Consider the following 11,441-nt stretch of genomic DNA (forward strand, 5'->3'; position numbering starts at 1 on the left):
AAAATATCTGTGTCAATAGATATGGGTATGCTGGAAAGTATAACGACCAGGGAAAGCTGCCCTTACTGCCATTCAATACTCTGCGCCTGACAGAGCCATACTCTTCAGCTTTTACAACCACCCCCAACCACTCTGGGTATGGGCTGATGGGACAAGTATCAGTCTTGGAATGCCGATCCTACACGTGGACGAAGGATAAGGAACACAGGCTAGTATAAAAGGAAAAGTAAACAATCCAGAGAGAGGGCTGGGAAAAATGGCCAAAAACCAGAGCCTCCCAGCCCGCCTCCAGGAGAAAGACTCCTAGGGCGAAGACGACTTAACCATGTATGAACACCACGAAAAACCCACCGTCTGGTGACCAAGGCCTAGCCTTTCAAACCCACACTCTACAAATGATATTGTTTAGGCCTTTTTAAGTGCGAACCCAACACCGTCGCGGGTCATTACAAATCGTGTCCTTACAATTGGCGCCGTCTGTGGGAAAGGCTTATGTGTTGGCATAGACGGTAGGTCAAGACAGTTCCCTTGTCATTTCTAACAGCCGGTTATAGTGTTCTAGCGTAGAGTTCCACTAGGGGCTATGATTCTTGACTAGGGGCTACGCTTTGTAGCGTCAATCGCATGGATGGTTCTGGGGGCTTGGCCGAGGAGCCAATCCCCCTAAAACCAAGACCTTATGCCAAAAACCGAGTTTTGAAGAAAAACTGAGTTTTGGACAGAACCAAGGTATTGCATGGTCCTCGGACTCAAACCTATGGGGAAACCAACTACTTAAATGAGAAAAACTGAGTTTTGGACAGAACCAAGGTATTACATGGTCCTCGAACCCAAACCTATGGGGAAACCAACTACTTAGATGAGAAAACTGAGTTTTGGACAGAACCAAGGTATTGCATGGTCCTCGAACTCAAACCTATGGGGAAACCAACTACTTAGATGAGAAAACTGAGTTTTGGACAGAACCAAGGTATTGCATGGTCCTCGGACCCAAACTTATGGGGAAACCAACTACTTAGATGAGAAAAACTGAGTTTTGGACAGAACCAAGGTATTGCATGGTCCTCGGACCCAAACCTATGGGGAAACCAACTACTTAGATGAGAAAAACTGAGTTTTGGACAGAACCAAGGTATTGCATGGTCCTCGGACTCAAACCTATGGGGAAACCAACTACTTAGATGAGAAAACTGAGTTTTGGACAGAACCAAGGTATTGCATGGTCCTCGGACTCAAACCTATGGGGAAAGCAACTACTTAGATGAGAAAACTGAGTTTTGGACAGAACCAAGGTATTGCATGGTCCTCGGACTGAAACCTATGGGGAAACCAACTACTTAGATGAGAAAACTGAGTTTTGGACAGAACCAAGGTATTGCATGGTCCTCGGACTCAAACCTATGGGGAAACCAACTACTTAGATGAGAAAACTGAGTTTTGGACAGAACCAAGGTATTGCATGGTCCTCGGACTCAAACCTATGGGGAAACCAACTACTTAGATGAGAAAACTGAGTTTTGGACAGAATCAAGGTATTGCATGGTCCTCGGACTCAAACCTATGGGGAAACCAACTACTTAGATGAGAAAACTGAGTTTTGGATAGAACCAAGGTATTGCATGGTCCTCGGACTCAAACCTATGGGGAAAGCAACTACTTAGATGAGAAAACTGAGTTTTTGACAGAATCAAGGTATTGCATGGTTCTCGGACTCAAACCTATGGGGAAACCAACTACTTAAATGAGAAAAACTGAGTTTTGGACAGAAAAGTCGGTTACTTAATAAAAGTTCTAAGTTGCTCAATCCTCGGCTCAAATACCAGAAAAAGGTTAAAGTTATGAAAGTTGTTAGGAAGATGGTGGAACACCCTATTACTCAGCAACTTGGAGGGGCTGTTCATTTTTGGGTTATATATCTTCGGATGATTACCTCCTAAACCGCACCGAGCATTCAGTTGTCATCTCGGCTATTTTGGGGTAAGTATTGTTTTCTCAGGTCGGCATTATTGTGCCAAATAACTCTATTAAATTCATGATAGCATCTTTCCATTTGCAAGAGTTTTGACCCTAAGTGTCATTTGTTCAAGTCGGTATTATTGAGCCGAACAGCACTCGTAAGCTCATAATAGCGCCTTTTTTCCTTGATAAGGGATTTCGGCCCTAAGTATTGTGCTCTAAGGTCGGCGGTATTGTGCCAAACCACCCCAATAAGCTCATCATAATATCTTTTCTTTTTCTTCTTGATATGGGTTTCAGCCCTAAGTATCATTTGTTCGATTCAGTATTATTAAGTCGAATAGTTTCTATAAACACAGAGTAAGATCTTGTTAGTAACTAGGATTTCAGTCCTAGACATCGGTCAAAGTGTAAGAATGAAAAGAATTCACAAGATAGTATGTCTATTCACGGCGTAACCATTTCAGAAATAAAGAGATAGAGCATGTGAAATAAAGCAATAACGACTTTTATTAATATAAAGAGGTATTACAACGTACAAAGAAGGGCTTAGACAAGCCTATACAGAAGGTGGATTACAAAAATAATAATAATAATAATAAAAAACAACAACAATATGACGAATAAACAGTCAGACGTCTTTTTAAACTCGTCTTCAAAGTTCTTCCAAACTTTGCCCCAGTAGCGCCCATATTGAGAGGAGGACCTTCTTCAGAAGAAGAAGGAGGAGATGAAGAGAAAGAAGGAGGAGAAGAAGAGAAAGAAGGAGGAGAAGAAGAGGAAGAAGGAAAAGCGCCAAGATGGATCTGGCGGTGGAAAGAAGAAGAAAGAGAGGCAAAATGAGGCACCAGTGAAGGAAGAGAGGAAGAAGCAGGGACACTTTGTCCCTACGTCAGTCCTGACTCCTAACACGCTAGTGTCATGTTAGCTATACTCGTAAGAGAGCGGCTGGTACTGATAATGGGTGATCCCAGCTCAGTCGCGCCAAAAGTTTGACGCGACGAGCCCTGCTTCGGATTTTGGCTGAAAGGAGGGTAAGAAGGATCTTGAGTCTCTGCCATTCCTGCCCTGACCGAGCCATTTCTAGCTTCATAAGAACATGGTACTTCTGAGAAGGGTATGGTTCCTTCATTACTCACTCCTATCTCAAACGTATCACACTTTAAGATGTAACTAGCAGATAAAGAAAACTCTGGAGGTGGCTAAGGGTTTCTGGTTTCAGAAGGATTGAAAGGGTCTCTATATGAAAGAAATAACCTCATGCCTTTCTTCTTATATGAAGGGCAAAACGAGAGGTATTTAATCTGTCCAGATTTCCAAGAAAATCTGTAAACTAGAACATACCCGTTCCACTTCCCCACACCGTCAAATACCGTCGAATTTGAATGGTCTCGTAAAGGGAAATCATTAAAGGCGCATTTTGGATAATCAAACGGCAAGAACGCATCACGAATGAAATCAGAGGAATGTCTCGTAGTCCGGAATGTTTCCTGGGTAGATGAAGAGACACCAACATTAATGAAGGACAGAATTAAACGAGCCCTAATAAAGGCTTAGCATTATCAAAACCCTCCTCTCCAACCAAGAGGTCGGACAGCAGGATTTTGAGGGGCTATTGTGGGGCTCAATAATTCGTGGGCTAGGCCCATTTACTCGTTGAGGCCCGAAGGTCCAGGCCGAGGAAAGTCATAGCCCAGGATCGGTAATACAAGTACAAAATAGCCTTGGGACACAGCCGAGGACAATTCAGTCCTTGGCATGTCCGAGATCTCACAGGAAGGAGGGGCAAAAATGGTATAGAAATAGCTTGGGAAAAAAATCTAAAATATCTATGTCAATAGATATGGGTATGCTGGAAAGTATAACGACCAGGGAAAGCTGCCCTTACTGCCATTCAATACTCTGCGCCTGACAGAGCCATACTCTTCAGCTTTTACAACCACCCCCAACCACTCTGGGTATGGGCTGATGGGACAAGTATCAGTCTTGGAATGCCGGTCCTACACGTGGACGAAGGATAAGGAACACAAGCTAGTATAAAAGGAAAAGTAAACAATCCAGAGAGAGGGCTGGGAAAAATGGCCAAAAACCAAAGCCTCCCAGCCCGCCTCCAGGAGAAAGATTCTTAGGGCGAAGACGACTTAACCATGTATGAACACCACGAAAAACCCACCATCTAGTGACCAAGGCCTAGCCTTTCAAACCCACGCTCTACAAATGATATTGTTTGGGCCTTTTTACGTACAAACCCAACACCGTTGCGAGTTGTTACGAATCGTGTCGTTACGAATCGTGTCCTTACAATTATATATAGATACATTTTTTTTTTTGGAGAAGAAAGAGAAGGTGTTTACTTTAAACTCAAATACTTATCACCTTATTTACAATTTTTTTTTAACTTTATACAAAAACATTTTTGGTAAATCGGTATGAACAATAATTATCTAAAAAAAAAGTCACATATGAAGAGGAAGATTTTGCTGTTGAATATGTTGCTTTTTTTTTTATAGGTTTTTTTTTTTTTTTACACGAAGTAATATAATTTTAATTTAAAAAAGGAATAGATGATAATTGTTGCTGTTTTTTTTTTTGTTTTTTTACGTGTACCATGTTGTTTTTGTTTTTTTTTTTTTTTTTACACATATTAATATAATTTAAATAAGAAAGGATTAGATGAAGAATTTGAATTGTAATCAAAGTAAAAAAATTTATCAACTTATAAATTATAATAATAAAAGGTTTAGATGAAAAGTTTGGATTGTAATCAAATTACGATTTTTATCAATTTAGAAATTATAGGAAAAGAAGATAAGTACAAAAAAAATTATATTTATTTTTTAAAAATTTTAAAAAAATTTCTGCAATATGATATAGCCACTTGGTACAACCACAGCTTCTAAACCCAACTTTTATTATATAGTATATGATTGATTGATTGATTTGATCCATTCTATATTGTGACAACAAATTAGATCAATTCACCGGTCATATTTCACTTATTAAACATCATAAATTCATTTTTTTTGTTTTGTTTTGTTTTGTTTTGTAGAAGTTGTTCTCCTTTTTGCTAATTATTTCAAATCAATGCATTCTTCAAAATAAAAATAAAGAAGTTTTTAAGTGAAGTGAAGCACTTATATATATGTACCGTCCTTGTAACTTGATGACATATGTAATGTGACAGCAGGCCTTATAATAGGTTTTGGAAAATTAGATATCTAAATTTAGTTGCCTTCTTGCAGTTGCAGGCACACTGTAATACTACCAATTCTGGTACAGTCTTAACTGGCCAAAGACTCTTTCTTTCTTTGATTTTCTATTTTAATTGTGTCTTAATTTACACTATACTCTCTCTGCCCTCACCTTATATATATAGGAAGCTACATACATAAGTCTTTCACAACCAAAATCTCAATTGCTTTTATTTCCCTAATCCTTTAGAACTCCTTCTTCCTTTGATTCAAAGCTTCCAGATGGCTTCCCCCATTCTCTTCTTCGGACTTCTAGCTTTCTTTTTCCTTGCTGCATCGGCATCTGATCCTAGCCCTCTCCAAGATTTCTGTGTTGCGGATACAAATAGTCCAGGTACAATATGAGCCTTAAACCTGTATACTTCTACTGAAAATTTCACCTTATAAGGTTAATGTTAAAACCATAGCAGTAGCTCCGTAAATATTTGTTCAAACTCTTTTTCACCCGCTCGCACCACAATATTCACAATTGTACACATAATGTATGCATTTTTAAAAAAGTAATGACAATGACACACTACTTGTTATATCACCTTACACATACTACCACATGAATTAAAATCATGATTTTAAAACATAATTTCAAAATAAAGTGTGTATGTAGTGCGCAATAATAAATAGTATTTAATAAAAGATTTTCTGATTTAAAAGTTTAAAACATAGAAAAAGAATATATACAACCGTGTGAAATAAGTTGTGAGAAAGTTGTGCGAGAAAAATCATTATCTTTAAATAGTATGGCTTTCATGTTTCTTATTTGCAAATGTGGTGGTTGGTGGCAGTGCTCCTAAATGGTTTGGCTTGCAAGGATCCTAAGACGGTTGTAGCCAATGATTTTTCAAGCAGTGGACTTCATATAGCAGGCAACACATCAAACCCTGAAGGGTTAAGCGTGGCCTCTGCACAAATTCCAGGACTTAACACTCTTGGAATTTCCCTCCTCCGTTTTGACTACGCACCATGGGGTATCAACGCTCCCCACATTCACCCTCGTGCCACCGAAATCTTAACAGTCTTGGAAGGTAGCCTTGAAGTTGGGTTTGTTACATCTACTCCTCCAAACCGTCTTATCACAAAGGTGCTACAGAAGGGTGATGTGTTCGTATTCCCAATTGGTCTCATCCACTATCAAAGAAATGTTGGTAAAAAAAGTGCCGCCGCCATTGCTGCTGCAAGCAGTCAAAACCCTGGTTTTATCCCAATTGCCAATTCAGTGTTTGGGTCCAAGCCTGACATTCCTAGTGACGTTTTAGCTAAGGCCTTCCAGGTGGATAACAATGTTGTCAACTATATCCGGTCTAAGTTCTAGACATGCTATGATTATTTTATTTCATTAATTTAGGGTACGTTTAGTACACTAAATGGAAATTACGACAAAAATTGTAATCTTTATTACTAGGAATAAAATGTGTTGTAATGTAATAACTAAACTTATTCATTAGTTTGGTTGTGAGTTATAACATTAGACTGAAACTTAACATTTATTTTAGGAAATTTCTTACTCATACAATTATATCTCCTTACAAAATTGTTATTTTTAAATTTAAGAGAGATATGTGTTATATTTTATGATTTTTTATTTTTATAATTGTTAGATATATATATGGAAAGTTTATTTACTTGGAAATATATTAAAATTTGAAATTATTGTACTTACTAAGGAATAGGAAATACAACCTTTTAAAGATGAATAATTATTCCTTATTTTGAAGAATAACTATTCATAAGAAATGATTATTTTTTGTAATAAAAAAATAACCAAACTAAAAAATAATTAAATTATAGAAATAACTACATTACAGAACCTATTGTAGTATACCAAATATGCCATTAATTAATGATAAAGAACCTACTCCTCTCCACATTCTGTTCGAGTGTGTCAATTTGTTATTTTGCAACCTCATTGGAAGTTTGTGCGCATTGTTTTGCTGTTTCTATGCTATATTTGTAATTTTATTATTATGATACTTTAGGTTTCCTTTTCGATTTTATTTAATAAAATATAGTTTTTATGAATTTTCCTCTTTTCTTTTTATTTTTTTTTTTTTAGAAGATTTATGTACTTTCCTTTATTCGTCTTCCATTCCATCTAGAATCCTTTGCTTCAAATTATGAACCACGTTAACAGCATTTTTTTTTTTTCATTTTTATATAATTTCCTTAAAACATTTTATTTTCACATCACAATAATTATCAAATCTGAAAGCAATAATTATGAAAATAATAAAAGTCACATGAAGAACTTCTTCAAATGAAGAAATTGTTACGGTAGTTAGTTCAGACACAAGGTACAAGCCTCCAATTATTCGCACATATAAGAGGAGGAAAAAACAGAAGACAGCCCAACCTATAACCTTATGAATGGAGCCTAATAGTAATTGGGCATGAAGATTAAGCAAACCTAAACATTTAATAATTAGGGTTTCTTTATACACTTCGTTGTTTGCTATTTAAGCACTTTTTTTTTTATTGTAAAACAGTTTGGTCTATTTTGATCATAAGATTAAATGTGTATTTCTCTTACACTGGTGCCAACTATAGTTTTGTTTAGTGCTAACTCTAAGCAACCCTTAGGTGCTTACTCCTAAGATTTATCCTTTGTTTTGCAAATGTTTAATTTTCCCATTGATATTGTGTTGTTGTCCTTCGTTAGTAGTCTACTTACAAAACCTTTGTAACTAGACATCTTTGTATCCTCAACAAATGATCCACTTGCCTTCCTATCATAGGGATCCCCTAACTCTGGATTTCTTCTACATAAACTTTTTCCACAAACAATCCTCATCTGCAACAACCTGGACTTTTGGTGTTCCAAAGAGCTCTCTAGAAGTTTTCTGACCAATGAACTTACTGGCAGAGGATTGTAGTTTTTTTCTGGTTTGGATGAACAACACTTATAATCTTTTAATCTCACATATAAAGTTCAAGGTTTGATTCTTGATATGCTCTTGTTTGGCAGCCTCTCTCGAAAAAAAAAAGTTTTTATAGAAAAAAATGGGTTAAATTAAAGGCACAACAAATAGGTTTATATATTATTCACGCAATTCACTCAAGCGAATGTCAAGCAAAGGTCTCGCAAACATCCTGTTCAACTTTTAGACAACGAAGTTTGTACAAGGTCTCGTAAACTTTATCTCTAAGGCTCTAACATTCACTTGAGCGATAATGATTTCAATTGATTGTGTCTTCTGAAACTTGAATTTTTCAATTTTCTTCTAGACTCAACTTAATGTTCTTTTTGTGACGATTTTATGGAAAAACATCACAAAACAACAAACCAATGAAATACAAAGTAACTTTATAACTCACTGAAAAAGAATTAGGACTACTTTCTATCACATGAGACTTGAAACATGCCTTCTTAAAATATGAACAAATACATTAAACTCATAGAGAACATGTATGGAAAAAAAATGACCAGCATAAAATAAGCCTTAGATACATAAGATTGTATTCAAAAACACGGAAAATTATTGTGTACTCCCGGAGTACCATAAGTGCGTACTCCCTCCTCCCACATAAATGGTAGATTCCACTAATTAAATTAATGGTGGGACCCATCATTTATGTGAGAGGAGGGAATACGCATTTATGGTACTCCGGGAGTACCTAATAATTTTCCTCAAAACACATGAAATTAAGAAAATTAGCATCAACTCACAATACTACTTCCCCTTTTAAAACGAAATGACAAAGAAGATGAAGTGTTTAAGTTCTTACTCTTAAGCAAACAAATTTAGGACTCCCCCCTTAGTATTGACCCTCTCTATGCTTTCTTTTCTATGGGAAAAATCTTTTTGATTTCAAAATAAACTTTTATAAAACTATTTTTAGGAAAAATTTTGGAAATAAGAAAATATCCTGAAAGCAATGAGAGTTCACAATGAATGGTAAATAATACTCTCTTTCACTATATGCATATTGAAGTTCATGTGACTCAAGTAGATATGCATGGAGACACATCCAATTATAGTTATTTACGACTATGCATTATAGCTTTCAATGATATATAGTTCATACATGCAAATTAATTTTTTTATTATAAATCTCTGTCCCTTTTTTATTTTCTTTAATAAAATATGATTAGATTCTATAAGGATCCTAAGTTAAAAATCATTACATACCATCTCATAACATTACGCCACATTTGAAATTTTCAAAGAAAAGCATTGGGAATTTGGGTTTAATACAGAAAATCATGGTCCCAATTACCATATTCAACTAATATAATAAAAATATTAAATAAAGAAAAAAAAAGTTGAGAAGCCCAAAAGATTTTGTTGGAGACTGGGTCAAAGTCAAACTACTAAAGTTGTCCAGATACAATTAATCCCCTGGTTAGTAATTTAGGGTCTAAATCTTCAATGTGAGAGAGAGAGAGAGAGAAAGAGAGGGGTAAAACTTAGAGAAAATTCAATTAGAATTCAATTTTGTATTATATATCTAAATTTATGTGAGAACCACACCATAATTATCAACTTGAGTTTGTGTCATTTGCCCACTTAAGTTTTTTAATATTTGTGTCAAGTGACTTAATAAGTGCAAAATATTAAGAATTTAATATTAATGAACTATAAAATATTTTTTAAAAATCAATCACATATACTCAATAAAAATAATCATAAGACAAAGATCACCACTCCTTCTATCTTATTTAAAATTATAATAAAAAAATTATCATAATTAGTATTAAATTTAGATAAAAATTTTAATATGTAACTAATTATGTTTACTTTTTAAAAAAATTGACTAATTATTATATTTTTATGATAAAAATTGTGTTTAATTTTAAATGCATATATATGTATGCATGTGTTACATGCTATTTTTTTTTAATAATTTGACTAATTATTTATATTTTTATAATAAAATTTGTATTTAATTTTAAATTCATCCATGCATTTGCATGGGTTACATGCTAGTTTATATATATATTAATAGATGAAGCTAAGAAAAAATCTAATTAGGTTTTAAATTTGATCCCAATTATTGTCTAATTATACACCACGTGTCTTTTTTTTTTTTTTTAATTTCTGTTCTAGGTAAGCTAATGAGGTGCAAAAGACGAATGGTCTAATATAAATAAATCATCAAAACTCGATAAACAAAAAAAAAAGAGTAAACACATGCGTATATCCAAAAGAAATTAAAATAAAATAAAATAAGAGAGAGAGAGAGAGAGAGAATAATTTGAATCCATATATGTGTGTAATTGTAAATTTTTTAAAATTTTATCGTGCATATGCACCGATTATACACTAGTCTATATATATAATAATAGGTGAAGTTGAAAGAAACTCAAATTAGAATTTCAAATCAAAATTCCAATTTTGTGTCATGTGTCTTGAATTATTTATTCTTAAAGAGTATTATTTCGAAATTTTAGAATCAAATACAGGATCACATCATAAATATTCATCCAAGTAAGTTATTAAATAAAAAAACTAAAAAGTCTAAAATAAATGAATCGTAAAAATAAATAAATAAAGTGCTTCACTATAATAATATTTAAAATATATATATATATATATATTTTGACAATTTACATTTTATACCTAATAATATCCATACAAAATTTTATAAAGAGTTAACAAAATATAAAAATGACTATTAATAGTATTTAAATTATATATATATGAATTATATTATGCATCTTATTATATATTTTTAAGTATATTCATACATATGCATAGGGTTACAAGCTAGTATATATTAATAGGTAAAGCTTAGAATAAAATTCAATTAGATTTTAATTGGATTTTTAATTTTGCGCCACGTGTCTCATTTAATTTTTAATTTTTTGCCAAGTGAATTACTGAATATAAAAATCAAAGAGTTCAAATCCAATTAGATTCTAAATTGGATTTCAATTAGAGTCTAATTTTCTGCCATGTGTCCATCTAAATTTTTATTATTGTAGCAAGTGAATTATTGAGTACAAAAACCAAAGAATCTAAATCCAATTAAATTCTAAATCATATATATAATGAGAAATTATTACATATTTTAAAAATGTATGGTTTAAAAAAATGTAAGCTAATACCATGCATAATTTGAACATCTTCTAAAAAAAAGTATAATTTGAACCATATAATTGTAATTGTTTTTAATTTTATCCATGCATGTGCATGAGGCTAAACATTAGTATATATTAAAGTAGAACATCCAAATATTACAATGATTGCACAATAAGCTATCAATATCATTGGTTCAATACCTATTTAACGCTTTAAG

The 11,441-nt window shown here is 33.7% G+C and overlaps 1 protein-coding gene across 1 annotated transcript; it reads left to right on the top strand.

Annotated features, from left to right (window-relative positions):
- Positions 1-5,429: 5,429 nt before the first annotated feature.
- LOC126729148 (putative germin-like protein 2-1) lies at positions 5,430-6,516 on the top strand. The gene is made up of 2 exons (XM_050434842.1): positions 5,430-5,541; positions 5,990-6,516. The coding sequence occupies exons 1-2, from the start codon at positions 5,430-5,432 to the stop codon at positions 6,514-6,516; spliced, it is 639 nt and encodes a 212-aa protein (XP_050290799.1).
- The last annotated feature ends 4,925 nt before the right edge of the window (positions 6,517-11,441 follow it).

This window comes from Quercus robur, chromosome 5 (assembly GCF_932294415.1).
Source record: "Quercus robur chromosome 5, dhQueRobu3.1, whole genome shotgun sequence".
NCBI classification, from domain to species: Eukaryota; Viridiplantae; Streptophyta; class Magnoliopsida; order Fagales; family Fagaceae; genus Quercus; species Quercus robur.

Bases quoted from the DNA above. Each gene is read 5' to 3' on its own strand.
- LOC126729148 (XM_050434842.1), top strand. From the start codon at position 5,430: ATGGCTTCCCCCATTCTCTTCTTCGGACTTCTAGCTTTCTTTTTCCTT. The intron at 5,542-5,989 runs GTACAATATGAG...GGTTGGTGGCAG, and splicing joins TGCGGATACAAATAGTCCAG to TGCTCCTAAATGGTTTGGCT.